This window comes from Gadus macrocephalus, chromosome 11, assembly GCF_031168955.1.
Source record: "Gadus macrocephalus chromosome 11, ASM3116895v1".
Lineage (NCBI taxonomy): Eukaryota > Metazoa > Chordata > Actinopteri > Gadiformes > Gadidae > Gadus > Gadus macrocephalus.
The window spans coordinates 24,129,072-24,143,816 of NC_082392.1; the positions used below are offsets into that span (position 1 = coordinate 24,129,072).

The 14,745-nt window shown below is 45.6% G+C and overlaps 2 protein-coding genes across 4 annotated transcripts in view; one reads left to right on the forward strand and one right to left on the reverse strand.

The window, feature by feature from the left end:
* slc2a8 (solute carrier family 2 member 8) lies at positions 1-9,768 on the reverse strand. Of its 2 annotated transcripts, none has more exons than XM_060066014.1 (10): positions 9,424-9,768; positions 8,055-8,217; positions 7,443-7,649; positions 6,766-6,865; positions 5,958-6,169; positions 5,580-5,729; positions 5,168-5,276; positions 1,434-1,610; positions 927-1,072; positions 1-478 (listed from the first exon to the last, which is right to left on the reverse strand). In XM_060066014.1, exons 1-10 carry the CDS (start codon positions 9,522-9,524, stop codon positions 413-415), a joined length of 1,431 nt encoding a protein of 476 aa, XP_059921997.1. In that variant the 5' UTR covers positions 9,525-9,768; the 3' UTR covers positions 1-412. The 2 variants fall into 2 exon arrangements, with proteins under 2 accessions (XP_059921997.1, XP_059921998.1); XM_060066015.1 differs by having other exon boundaries at positions 1-519; positions 9,424-9,766.
* Positions 9,769-14,491: 4,723 nt separating this feature from the next.
* The window catches only part of LOC132468282 (tetratricopeptide repeat protein 16), a 48,736-nt gene continuing 48,482 nt past the window's right edge, over positions 14,492-14,745 (forward strand). For both annotated transcript variants that reach the window (XR_009528197.1, XM_060066013.1), the window contains exon 1: positions 14,492-14,591. Coding sequence is in view for 1 of the 2 variants with exons in the window: in XM_060066013.1 (XP_059921996.1) it covers positions 14,520-14,591 (72 nt within the window). In the remaining variant the exon portion in view is untranslated. The remainder of the gene's footprint in view (positions 14,592-14,745) is intronic.

Genomic DNA, 14,745 nt, shown 5'->3' on the forward strand with positions numbered 1-14,745 from the left:
TTCATGTCACTGAGCTTCATTCAGTCGCAAAAAAACCAATATTCAACAGGAAATGTCCAATACAGTGCATTCTGAATCACCTTTTACAAAACCCTCCCAGGTCCCCTGTGTGAATGACTAACTTAAATGTTACACTGAGATATATAGTTATGACATGAAGTACAGTATGTGCAACAGGTAAAGTTGTACTAATAAAAAAAGAAACACCACCAATCTTTTGTTCCTGACAGTCTGAAGTTTTCACCAACTTTATGAATGGAACCTGTACAGAGATAAGGACTTTACTCCCGCAGCAGTAGGAGGAGTCGGAGGAGCATGAAGGAGCAGTGGCTTCATTAAGTAGGTCTTTAGAGGAGAGCATCTCCCGGCTGCTCACTGAGCCGGTGTTCCTCTAAAGTTGTCCTGGATCTGCTCAAGTGTCTTGCCCTTCGTCTCGGGGACAAAGGCAATGGTGAAGACCACATTGATCGCACACATGCTGGAAAAGAGCCAGAAGGTCCCAGCATTGGTGAGTAGGGCCTGAAAGACACCACCGACATCACAATATGACATCAACACCAGAGAGGAACAACATCACAACAGGGACCAACAACATTACCACAAGAGATCAACACCAGAGACCAATGAAATCACAAGAGGAACCAACAACATAACCACAAGAGACCTATGATATCGTAACATGACATTGCCACAAGAGACCTATGACATCCTCACCACAGACCAGGGACATCTCTGCCAGAGATCAGACATCACACAAACTGAAAGTCAGTGTGACGACAAGAAAAATGTAACAATGTTGGATAGATCAGCGACAAAATGAGAGAGAGAGAGAGAGAGAGAGAGAGAGAGAGAGAGAGAGAGAGAGAGAGAGAGAGAGAGAGAGAGAGAGAGAGAGAGAGAGAGAGAGAGAGAGAGAGAGAGCTTACCAGAAGGTCCTGGAAGCATTTGGTGATGATGAAAGCGTTGCCCCAGTTTGTAAGGACACAGACGGCACTGGCGAAGCCTTTCACATTAGAGGGGAAAATCTCGGACATCACGAGCCACGGGATTGGTCCCCAGCCCAGCGCAAATCCTACACAAGAGGTGGCATGTGATTGGGCTGGCTCTGTCACACCAGTCAGTCAGTCAATTAAATTAGGACACAGCAACAACACAGGACAGTTTGTGTACTCTGTTCTGTTCTGTCTGTTGAAGGCGTTAGCGGTTCCTAGAGAGCTTCAGGGAGTGTCACACTGGTTTAACTGGTTAATTCTGCTTCCAGCTATTTTGTCAGACCTGACAGCTACAGCTTCTTTCATTTCCCTGATTACCTGTGCTAAATCTGGGCTATGTGGCAGAACAATGTTAGCACTGTATGAGTTCTGTGTAAGCAGTGTGTAAGCGCTGCATTCTGTGTAAATGCACGCTGTGTTAGCCCATGCTGTGAGTCTCACCTGCGATGAAGATGCCCATGCTAGCCAGCGCTAGCCAGGCCAGGTCCACCTCAGGTCCCGCCCCGAGTGACCCTTCGACCCCTGACGCCATGGCCCTCACAGATGTGTTGTTATGCTGGCCTGTCGTCAGGTGGAAGAACACGCCAAACACAGCAGCGCTGATTGTCATAGCAACCCCTGAAGAACCCATATGGCGAATTACAAACTGGTGAATAACTGAAATGCAATTCAAACTTGATGCGTCTCAAGTATCCCTGTAGGTCTGAACTTGATTTTTGTTTATATTTTTTCCATGGCATCCTATTGCATCCATACTATGTAGTACCATGTACCTGTTGTATAGAGTATTACTATGTATCTGGTACTAAGTAGCACATATACCTGGTGTACAGAGTACTGTAGTACGATGTAGTACTATGTACCTGGTACACTGAATCCTATAGTAGTACCATATGTAGCTGTAGTATGTTGTGCTATATATATTGCATTCAAACAAAAAGTCACCATTCCTGTTTGTGATATACATGGACAGGATATCGAGGCGTAGTCGTGGTGGGGAGGGGTTGCAGTTCGGTGGTCTGAGGATCTCGTCACTGCTTTTTGCAGATGATGTGGTCCTCATTGGATCATCGGCCTGTGACCTTCAGCACTCACTGGATCGGCTGGCGGCCGAGTGTGAAGCAGCTGGGATGAGGATCAGCACCGCTAAATCTGAGGCCATGACTCTTAGCAGGAAACCGGTGGATTGCTTACTCCGGGTAGGAAATTAGTCCTTAGCCCAAGTGAAGGAGTTCAAGTACCTCGGGGTCTTGTTCGCGAGTGAGGGTACTATGGAGCGTGAGATTGGCCGGAGAATCGGAGCAGCGGGGGCGGTATTGCGTTCGCTTTACCGCACCGTTGTAACGAAAAGAGAGCTGAGCCGCAAGGCAAAGCTCTCGATCTACCGGTCGATCTTCGTTCCTATCCTCACATATGGTCATGAGGGCTGGGTGATGACCGAAAGGACGAGATTGCGGGTACAAGCGGCCGAGATGAGTTTTCTCAGAAGGGTGTCTGGCGTCTCCCTTAGGGATAGGGTGAGAAGCTCAGCCATCCGTGAGGAACTCGGATTAGAGCCGCTGCTCCTTTACTTAGAAAGGAGTCAGCTGAGGTGGTTCGGGCATCTGGTAAGGATGCCCACTGGGCGCCTTCCTTGGTAGGTGTTTCAGGCACGTCCAGTGGGGAGGAGACCTCGGGGAAGACCCAGGACTAGGTGGAGAGATTATATCTCAACACTGGCCTGGGAACGACTCGGGATCCCCCCGTCAGAGCTGGTCAATGTGGCCCGGGAAAGGGAAGTCTGGGGCCCCCTGCTTGAGCTGCTCCCCCCGCGACCCAACCCCGGATAAGCGGACGAAAATGAGATGAGATGAGACAAAAAGTCATTCATTCTGCTCTACAAAAGGAGGAAATCCCATGATAAAACATTAAAATGACTCATTAAAAGATAATAAAATAGGAGAAATGTACAATCCAATAAATATCTATATTTTTAATATTAGATGAAGAATACATTTTCCGTATTAAAGCTGTGTTTTGAGCCCTCATATGTTCTGGCAGATTGTTCCAGATCGGTGGTCCTTCAAACTAAAAGATGCCACACCAAGCTTGGTTGGGGAACAATTAACTGACTTTATCGTCACCATGAGGAGCTATTTGAAGGTGGGTGGACAGTCCACCCATGTCAACGGCCTTTAGAGTCCCTGTTTCGCAGTATCATCACCTGTAGCTCTGGCACGGCGGGTCACTGATGACCCAAGAGCTCTCGTGGGCTAAAGCCACAAGCAGATGAGAGATGTATTTTGGTACTAAACCACAAGGCTGTTTTGGTTAAGATGTCGTTAACTTGTTAATCCTTGGCGTCCAAGTTAGAGCACTGCATGTGTCATGAATAGCCCTGGAACTATAATAAAGGCATAGTTATTCATCTATTTTCAACACTGAAACGATTAACATAAAAAATGGCACGTATATATTCATCTGTCATTTCGATCAAGCATTAAAGCTCTTGATAATAAAATATTTTTTATCAAAAACTTGCGTGGGTGTGCAGAAAATTGAATATTCTGAATGTTTTTTAAAAAATGTCCATAAATACATGGACTCTCTCTGTGTCTCCCTAGACTACTGTAGATGTCAATAAATGTTTAAATGATAAATGTTTAGACTCAATTTTCTAAGATAAAGAGAAGTATTTTGAATGCATTAAAAGGCACTAAATATTGCTTCTTTATAAAATAAATCACCAGGGTAGTGATCAGCTCTCTCAGTTTTATTTCAACTCTATTAGCAGCATTCTGGATAGGTTGGAGCGGTCTGAGAATGTCTTTCTTAGAGAGTCTTGTAGAAGTGCCTTACAGTAGTCATACCTAAAAATGTGAGCATGGATGAGGTCTTGTTTCGACATCAATTAAATTCTTGCCATGTTTTTAAGGTGAAATGGTAAACTATTGTTGGCTGCCAGAGTAAGGTGTAGGAAACGCTTTTAGTTTTTTGAGCATCAACCCTCTTCAAGGGTTTCATGGTCAATTGGATTTAATTTAATCCAGCCAGAATTAATTTAAAAGTTTAAACTATCCACGAGATCATTGACCGAAGTCAAAGTGGATGCATGCAGCCTAGAGAATGCCTCTTGCTTTGAGATTACATCTTCCCGGGTATTCATGGCAGAACAATATCAGTTACCACAGTCTTAGAATTATTAAGGCTGTTGAACATAATTGATACATGCCGGTGATGCAAATCAGTCGGGGAAGGGAGAGGAAAATAACCATTCGAGTGATCATATCAAAAGTCAAGTCACTGTACTACTATTTAGTAATGATACAGTAACATTAATTAGTTTGTGTTGTACAATGTAGTATTACGTACCTGGCATACTGAGTTCTGCATTACTATGTAGTGTACTACGTAACAGGTATACTGAGTACTCTATACCTGGCTGGTATAGTTCTATAGTACTATATACCTGGTATAGAACTGTAGTAATATGTACCCGGTATACTGAGTAGTACTTTATACCTGGTATAGTACTGTAGTACAATATACCTGGTATACTGAGTAGTAATTTATACCTGGTATGGTACTGTAGTACTATATACCTGGTATACTGAGTAGTACTCTATATCGGGTTTAGTTGGGTAGTACCATATACCTGGTATATTGAGTAGTATATGCCTGGTACAGAACTATGGTAATATGTACTTGGTATACTGAGTAGGACTTTATACCTGTTATAGTACTGTAGTAGTAGTATATGCCTGGAATACTGAGTAGTACTTTATACCTGCTATAGTACTATATACCTGGTATACTGAGTAGTATTCTGTAACTGGTTTAGTTGGATAGTACTATATACCTGGTATACTGAGTAGCACTCTATACCTAGTTTGGTTCGGTAGTACTATATACCTGGGATAGTACTATAGTACTATTTACTGAGTAGTACTATATACCTGGTATAGTACTGCAGGGCTGGGCGATTTATCGAATTTTGATCACGATTTCGATTTGAGCGTCAATCGATCACAAATAATAATAATATGACGTTTTTTTTAAAGTGCAGTACTGAGTCGTACTCTACACCTGGTTTAGAACCATAATACTATATACCTGGTATACTGAGTAGTACTCTATACCTGGGATAGTACGGTAGTACTCTATACCTGGTATAGTACGGTAGTACTACACTGTACCTGAGATACAGAGCAGGACCTTGCGTCCGGCCCGGTCCATGATGAGGGCTGCGATCCCCGTGAAGAAGACCTGTGTCAGGCCCACGATCACCGTTCCCAGCGCCCGGTTCTGGACGACAGATAACACAGTGACTCCAGGCACTCACACTCATACATGCACACTCATATTCACACAAGCACCGAGACTATGCACACACGCCATGGAAACTCACTACAGAAGCGCTGTAGACAGACACACGGAAGGACGTTGTGATATTAATCGTGACCTGGACCAAATCGGACATCACAATAGATGTAGATTAAGACCTTGATATGTACTATTACAACTGCAGTGAAAATAACCCCATTTACTTTTTTTAATTGAATGATTGATTGATTACATGGTCCAGCCCTCCATCCTCCTCCAGCTCACGTCAAAGTGTGCGTCCTCGAAGATGTTCTCTGCGTAGAACATGATGGCGTTGATGCCCGTGGCCTGCTGGAAGAACATGAGCAGCACGCCGATGGCCAGCGGCTTGTAGACGCAGGGCTCCAGCAGGTCAGACACCTTGAAACCTGCTCCCTTGGGGTCAGAGGTCAAAGGTTACCAGGACAGATCAGACCGTTCTGAGCTATTCTGAAATACCTTCTTCTCATTATACTTTCTTCGGATCCTAAATATCCTGCTCTGGGTTAATAATGGGGTCAAAATTAACCTGGCTTGCCTAAAACACACCTACCAAGTTCCAAAACACAGCAGATGAAGGACTTGCAGGGAGACGCTGCAGGGGGGGGGGGTTTGTGACCTCACCTGATGGTCGCAGGCCTCTTCGATGCGGGCGCACTCCCACTGCACCGGGGCGTCGGGGCCTCGCAGGAAGCGCAGGGCCTCCTCGGCCTCCCGCCGCTTGCCCTGTGACAGGAGGTACCGCGGCGTCTCGGGCATGAAGCACATCCCCACGATCAGCAGGGTGGGGGGCAGCGAGCAGCACAACGCAAGCCAGCGCCATCCAAGGTACGTCCCTGTACTCGGGCAACCAGAGACAGACACAGGTGGACCATGAGTCAGGGGACAGCATTGTCTAGAAGTGAATCAACCAATCCATGATGAAATACACTAAGTGCTGTCAGATAGCTCTATGTTGCCCCTTGTGTTAAACCTAGACTAGGGCCAAGCGCCGACCTAAAAACAGGGTCAAACTGCATCCCAGGTTGCTGCACCTCACTCGGCGAGTGTCTCTTAACTCTGGGAGGATCTTGACCTCAAGTTAATTACTTAATATATTACTAGATTCAAACCCGAAGCGTGTACCGATCCCTGCTGCATACTGATCAACACAAACACGCCTACTGTTTCACGTGACTGAGGTAACTTTAAACCAACAAATGTGTGCATCAAATCAAAGGTCCTCTTTCATAAAGAGATGAGTGATGGTGAGTGATGGTCACAGAGATCCCTGGCTACAGCCTGTAGCTTGGACATGGCAGCTAAGAGCTAACAGCATGAGGCAGAAGCTAAGAAAAGCAGCTGGGAGAGGGTCAGATGTTTAAACTGACTGCATTTATACAGCGCTGGTGGTGCCTGTGGCTGCTAAAAACGCATGAGGTAGTGCACCTACCGGCCACGTACGCCCCACAGATGCCCGTCACGACCATGAGCTGCACGCACGAGCCCATGGTGCCACGCACGCGCTCGTGGGCAATCTCAGAGATGTAGACCTGAGGCAGGGAGGAGACAGGGGATCAGGGGGATTGCATTAAATATCCACATCCTCACACATAGAACTTGAGCAACAGCATTGTATAACTGCTTCAAGAACCACCTACTAGGTCTTCATTGACATGCAAGCACGACACCCATCATGAATTGTGCAATAGTAACTACTCTGCAGTCTGAATCAACCCATGGCTACAAATATAAGAATAGACTTAGAGCACCTGTGTCACGCCGGTCTAGCTACGTTTACATGTCTGTGAGTGATGATGAAATGTGTCTTGAAGATGGTGCACAGAGGCACAGAGAGAGGTGAAGGAGGGAGGTCAGAGAGGAGGAGGGAAGAGAGAGAGAAGGAGGGAGGAGAGAGAGCAGGAGGGAGGTCAGAAAGGAGGGAGGTCAGATGGAAGGAGAGAGAGAAGGAAGGAGAAGAGAGAGGTGGAGGGAGGAGAGAGAAGGAGGGAGGTCAGAAAGAAGGGAGGTCAGAGAGGAAGAAGGAGAGAGAGAAGGAGGCGCGGAAGGCCAGAGAGGTGCAGGCAGGGGGAGAGGAAAGAGAGGATTAGTAGGAGGAGTGGAACATACAGGGACGACCAGGGAGGTGACTCCGCTGGCGAGGCCTGTGAGCGCGCGGCCAACGTAGAGCATCCAGAGGTTCTGTGCTGCGGTGATGATGGCGAAGCCGAAGACGAAGGGCAACGAGCAGAACATCAGACTGAGCTTCCTGCCAATCCTCTCCACCAACCAACCACCGAGAAGACCCCCCACCGCGGCACCCAGCGTTACTATGGACTGAAACACAGACAGGACACACAGTAGGACAGATAGACAGTAGAAACAATACTATAAGATGACACTTTATTAATCCACCGAAGGGGAAGTTCCTTGGTTACAACAGCAGCAGTGGAAAACACAGGATACAATACAATAAAAATACAAAGCAAAATAAATAAATTTATTAATTAATAGACGCTAAAGTAAAGACAAACAGAACAAACAGGGCAAATAAACAAATGGTATTAACAATATAAATTATCTAAATTATAAAGTGGCCCAGTACCAGTACTTCACAGTATATTAAAGTATATATATAATGAAATGTAAACAAAGGGAAAGAGATCGGTGAGTGAGATAAGGGAGTAAGTGTGTGTGTGGGGATGAGGAGAAAGGTCATATGTGTGACAGGAAGCCACATACCCCAAACCAGGAGGCCTGGTCGTCGTTGAGCCGAACGCGGTCGTCATTGGTCGTGATCAGGTCCGGGATGGCGGGGGAGCTGTAGCCCAGCACAAAGCCGAAGCTCAGGGGACCCAGCACCGACACGAACACAGCCAGGTACAGCTTCCCGTTCTGCACTTTGCTGCTCAGATGAACAGCAGGAGAGTAGGCATTACTAACTGACACATTGCATTACACTTGTGGATGAGTGTTGTCAAAAAGTATAATCCTCTCAAAATCGGAACCTCCGGCCCCCTGCCGGTGTTTTGTAGCATGTACTTCCTCAAGTAAGACAACTAAGCCTTATTCAGCTGCACTGTTGCTGTAGTTTGAGGGTCTGGGAATTGGTCAATGCCTTGGCAACGTGAGAGTACGGTCATTGGTCACATACATGGATACGTAGTCAGGAGGGAAAATAGACTTCACCCATTAAATCAGCTTGAAGGAACAGAAGAAAATCGACACACTGAAATCATGTGAGATTGATGCTTAATGTAGTGGATTGATCAACACTTTGACAAACAACTCTTGTCAGCCTTGTCAGGTACGGTACATCCTTAGTCTAAATACAGATCATATATAAACTGGTTCACTAGACCAGGTTGACCAACTCGAGATACAGCTCCTTTATAACCTGGTTCACTACACCTGGTTGACCAACTCTAGATACCGCTCCTATATACCCTGGTTCACTACACCTGGTGGACCAACTCTAGATACAACTCCTTTATAACCTGGAACGCTACACCTGGTTAACCGACTCTAGATACAGCTCCTTTATAACCTGTACACTACACCTGGTTGATTAACTCTAGATACAGCTCACTTATAACCTGGAACGCTACACCTGGTTGACCAACTCTAGATACAGCTCCTTTATACCCTGGTTCACTACACCTGGTTGATTAACTCTAGATACAGCTCACTTATAACCTGGAACGCTACACCTGGTTGACCAACTCTAGATACAGCTCCTTTATAACCTGTACACTACACCTGGTTGATTAACTCTAGATACAGCTCCCTTATAACCTGGAACGCTACACCTGGTTGACCAACTCTAGATACAGCTCCTTTATAACCTGTACACTACACCTGGTTGATTAACTCTAGATACAGCTCCCTTATAACCTGGAACGCTACACCTGGTTGACCAACTCTAGATACAGCTCCTTTATAACCTGTACACTACACCTGGTTGATTAACTATAGATACAGTTCCTTTATAACCTGGTACACTACACCTCGATTGCTTACTCTATTTACAGCTCCTTTATACACTATACCTGGAGTACTACTCTAGATACAGCTCCTTTATAACCTGGTACACTACACCTGGAGGACTTACTCAAGGTAGATATCTTGCTCGGAGCGTACGCCGGTGACCGTTTCGTACTCATCGGTCCCTTCGGCATCAAGCAGCCGTCTCCTCTCATCCTGGATGTCCATGGTGTTGGTCCTGGTCCGTCTGGACCTCAGGTCGATCCGGTCGATCTGCAACAACCAGCGACTCAAGCAAACACAAGCAGACCACTAAATATTGAACGCATCGACCGAACACTGCGGACTGCAACGTTCTTTAAATGTTAAAGTTATGAACATCGGAGGCGAAAGCAATGTGGTGGAGGTTGCATTGTCAACATTATGATCAGCTGATTCTCTTCATGGTCGCAATTTCCTGCTTCCTCGTTCATTTCAAAGTAAAAGCCCCTAACCGACTTGATGTCTTGAGGACCGGGGTTCCATGGTTACGGCGTCAATACCAGCCATAAGCGGTCAGCAGTCACAAGTCAAAACAGAATAAAGAAATAAAACAAAGTAAAAAGAGAAAAAGGGCTCTGCGACAGGAGGAGATCAAAACCAGGTCAGGGTATTTATTAGGTATCAGGTATGTATTTCTTTATTTTTTTCCGTCTTTGAATTTTTGGAAAAGTATATTGCAAAATCACACAATCTCAAGTAAGAAATAACAATGAGGTCACTTTATATATGATACTTAAGAGTTAAACGTTAAAGAATATACAATCCAAATATAAATGGTGCTGTCTGTGAGTAGGCTACTGTGAGTCAATGTGCTTCAAATCTAATGTGCACAATGAATGTGATATAATGATGAACCGCTGTCGTTCCCAGAGGTTTTATCTTGTGAAATACTTTATTTATTTCTTTGTTCCTTTAGATTTCTACCGTGTCAATGGTAAAACAACGATGGGCAGTTTTGTTTTATGAAATAAGGGTGTTTTCCCCACTGCCTTGACAGAGGAGGACCCGAGAGAGGAAACGCGCAGACACCTGCTTGGCTCCAGTCAGCTCTAGCTGAACCCCGTAGAGACACCCCTTGAGAGACCAGAGCCCCGAGCAGACCTTATCATCCAGAACAAGGTGTACGACATTTATGTACAGTGCTTATATAACGTCTGTGAGTGAGTGAGTGAGTGAGTGAGTGAGTGAGTGAGTGAGTGAGTGAGTGAGTGAGTGCGTGCGCTTTGGATTCTGAAGTAAATTTTGAAGGGGGTCCTGTCGGAATGGGATTGGTACACAGGACCTGGCGCAGCAACTAAAACGATGTCTTTCTGACCATTTCACGTGATGGGGAAGTCTGCTCTGGGTCATGTAGGTGTGCTGCAATGGAGGCAAACTGGGGGATACATTTCTAGTAATTGCAAAACAAACTATGCATGTTTTCACCTGTTTCTTTGTCGTGGGACGGGTCAGGCTGCGATGCATTCCACTTTGCTCTTTTGTGGTTTCACTTTCCCTCTCCTGATGACGTATCCAAGATATTCTGTCTCTTCGACCCCTGTTGCATTTATTCGGATCGGCAGTCGATCCCACTCTTCGTAGGGCCCCAGCGACCGCCTCTATCCAAACCAGATGAGAGGCCCAGTCCGAACTATGGATAACCATGTCATCCAGCCAGGCTGCAGCGTACTCCTGACAGGGTTGCAGGAGTAAATCCATCATCCGATGAAATTTTGTGTGGGCGCCATGTAGTCCAAAGGGCAAGACTTTGTAGTGGTAAAGGCCATTTGGTGTTGAAAATGCAGTCTTGGCCACTTTTGTAAGGGGGACCTGCCAATACCCTTTGGTCAGGTCCAACATGAAAAAATCAGTTCATCAACCTGGGGCATCAGGTTGGCATCAAACCTTGATATCTCATAAAGCTTCCGGAAGTCATTAAAAAACCTTATAGTACAATCAGGTTTTGGGACGATGACAATGGATCACACATCTGAGATTCCTCCTTCACCCGAGTTCCAGTGTCATCTTCACCTCCTCCCTGATTGAACTGTGACAAGACTACACTATTCAATGTCCGAACAGTAATGGACAGGGCAGGCAACTGGGGAAGCACAAGTTCCAGACATTTCTTTAACAGGTTTATAAAGCTTGAAGGGGTGAATCCTGTGGAACTCTGGGGAACCCAGATGGAAAAAAGGACAGTGGGAAGAAGTTTCAATGTTATGTTGCTTTAATTGTTCAACCAGGCCGTCGGTCTGGGGATGGTAGATGGAAGTTTGGATTTGTCTCACCTCGAGAAGTTTGCATATTTCAGCCATAACTTAAGACATGAAGCAGGTTTCCTGTTCCTTCAAAATTTCCTCTGCCATCCATTCTTTACTTCCTTATTCTTCTTTACTAAAGAGCATGAATAGCTCTATGGCTACTGCTTTGGCCGTGGTGGAGCGGCCTGGTTTCCGGGTAGCGGGTTGCATAATCAGGACAAGTATGAACTGATGTCCCCGATCGCAGGGGTACCACCACATGCATCAATATCCTGCTGAAGTGAGTCTCAATGATGGGGATTGGGATGAGAGGGTTGTGGTAGGATGCCTTTGGGGCAGTTCTCTGGTAGTTGCAAAGTTGCGGCAGTAGTCTCGGACCGCCTGTCCGGAAGAACCGAGCCGGCTGCTAGATGGGTCCCCAGTTGGTGGGTACATGCCATGAATAACACTCTGGAGGCCAAGGGTTTTGTTAGCAGTTACTGTTCCACACAATCCCCTCCACCTGTTTTAAAAACCTGAAACAGCATTGCATTTTTGACAAAAAAAATTGGTTATGGGACCTATATATATATATATATATATATCACCTGTCCTTGTAGTTCTCCTTCAAGTACTTCTGCATACCGCCAGGAGTGGTCCAGGTTGTCATTTTGTTGGGCAGTAAAGAATTGCCCTTGGCTGGGACGCCCCACCCCCTCCGCCTCTGGAAGGTGGGAGAACAGGTCACTGGAGCTAGAGCCTGGTTGGGTGTTTGCTTGGTTCTCAGTTGCCGTATCTGTGTTTTCCTGACTCCTACCAGGTGGTTCGTCCTCTCCGGGACTCGGGCCTTCAGTCCCCAAGTGGGAGAGGCTTCTACGCAGCACACGGGGGCAGAGTGGGAGAGGCTCTACGCAGCCTCTTCCCACCTGTTGCCCTCCGGGTTCTCACCTTCTGGACTCCCAAGGAACGTCCAAATAGTGGGCAATCTCTTCCTACCAGTAGAGGTACTACACCAGCAGTCAGGGTGGCCTGGCCCCTTGGGGTCTGGATCTGGATGAGGCCCATGGACGTGTCTCCATGGACACAGGAAACCAAGATCTGTTGGATTAACAGAACTCTTGGCTGGAAGAGACTAACTGCACTACCAGAGTCCAGCAGCGCTACTGTATCTACCTGTTATGATAAACGATGCTGAACCCAAGAGCAGACGGAGACGATGTTGATTTGATGAAAAAGGGTTTATTGAACGAGGCGGGGAAGCAGGTAGTGGATGAGGTAGCCGGGTGGAGAGCGAGGCAGGCGAGCTGGAGCAAGGGATCCGGATAACTGCAGGCAGAGGAAAACAGAGTTGGGTTTTGGTAAAAAACAACAAGAGACGAAAGAGCGAGAGCGAGGTAACAAGAATTACTGGAGCCAGGCATGTATCATTACCACTGTAGTACGTAGTACGATCTGGCACCGACAGCAGGGAATCCAAGGGTTTATGATGGGGAGTTGATTGGAGATGAAGACCAGGTGAGCATGATTGCAGATGAGGGAGGTGTGAAGTGAGAGAGACAGGAGGAGTAGCAGACCCAGGAGGAGGAAAACACAGCAGACTGCTGTGACCACAACACTACCTCTACCTTCACTACCTATCTTACCTTCAAAGTATTTGGGCTGGTCTAGGCAGCATACTGTTTAGTATCTGGGGGGAAATACTCAAATGCAACAATCCATCAATCGATCTCTGTTGATGATGGGTGGACCGTTACCCCCTGTGAGCCAATTCTGGGTTAGTTAAGCAAGGTTCACTATCTTGGCCTGTGTAGGCTGAGTGGGATCGTATTTCCATTCACGGAATCACAGGTTGTGAGGAAAGTATCAGGGGGGGTATTCAAAATAGTGAGGGCAAGGGGGAGGGAGAGGGGAAAAATACAATGCAAAGTCTCCCCGGATTGGCATGGGTTTCCTTTGAGGGCTTCAGGGTTAACTGGAGGCATAATTTGGGATGTTGCTATAACCCTTCTTTGGAGGGCTTCTCTATGCCTTTGACGCTGGCCAACTCTCTTGTAGCCTCATGGCCAGCATGTGTTCTCAAATGGCAATAATGCAGCAAGTGTACTGGATAATACTGATGGCCAATGACTTCTCCCAGTGTTCGTCTTTTAGGGAAAGCTGTTGTCCATGGGTCTGATCTACTTTCCTCCTTGTAGAGGGTCTTCGGCATTTAGGCCTTCCACAATAATATCTCTAGTTCTGTAGTTAACATAGTATCTCTGGTTCTGTAGTTAATATAGTATCTCTGGTTCTGTAGTTCATATAGTATCTCTGGTTCTGTAGTTAACATAGTATCTCTGAAATTGTAGTTAACATAGTATCTCTGGTTCTGTAGTAACCATAGAAACTCTGGTTCAGTAGTTAACATAGAAACTCTGGTTCAGTAGTTAAAATAGTGTCTCTGGTTCTGTTATTATTATTATTATTATTATTATCTCTAGTTCTGTAATTAACATAGTGTGTCTGATTCTGTAGTTATTATTATCTCTGGTTCGGTAGTTAACATAGTATCTCTGGTTCTGTAGTTAACAAAGTGTGTCTGGTTCCGTAGTTATTATTATCTCTGGTTTGGTAGTTAACATAGTATCTCTGGTTCTGTAGTTAACACAGTATCTCTGGTTCTGTAGTTAACATAGAAACTCTGGTTCTGTTGTTAACACAGTATCTCTGGTTCTGTAGTTAACATCTAGTTCGGTAGTTAACATAGGATCTCTGGTTATGTTATTATTATTATCTCTGGTTCTGTAATTAACATAGTGTGTCTGGTTCTGTAGTTATTATCTCTGGTTCAGTAGTTAACATAGTATCTCTGGTTCTTTAGCTAATATAATGTCTCTTGTTATGTAGTTATTATTATCTCTGGTTCTGTAGTAGTTAATATAGTATCTCTGGTTTATGTTTTTATTGTGAACGAGAGGAGATGGTGGAACAGGCTCAGTATGAGAAGGCTGTCAGATGTTCCTCAAAATATATCGTTCTCCAGCCCAATCAGGTAAGAAACATGGCTACGCCCCTCCCAACCATGTTACACACCAACCTGTTAGTTTTGTAATGTATAGTTTTGTGTGCTGATATAGAGTATAACAGTGCTGGGACTTTTAACTATACTTGTATCACTCCGCTTTGCAGGTGTTCTAATAACGTTA

What these genes read in the sequence shown, in the direction of transcription:
- slc2a8 (XM_060066015.1), bottom strand. Translation starts at nt 9,524, where the DNA reads ATGGACATCCAGGATGAGAGGAGACGGCTGCTTGATGCCGAAGGGACC. An exon ending in ACCAGGCCTCCTGGTTTGGG is followed by an intron (nt 7,650 to 8,054) that starts GTATGTGGCTTC and finishes TCTGTGTTTCAG; the next exon opens with TCCATAGTAACGCTGGGTGC. An exon ending in GGTCCTGCTCTGTATCTCAG is followed by an intron (nt 1,611 to 5,167) that starts GTACAGTGTAGT and finishes TGGGTTCTTCAG; the next exon opens with GGGTTGCTATGACAATCAGC.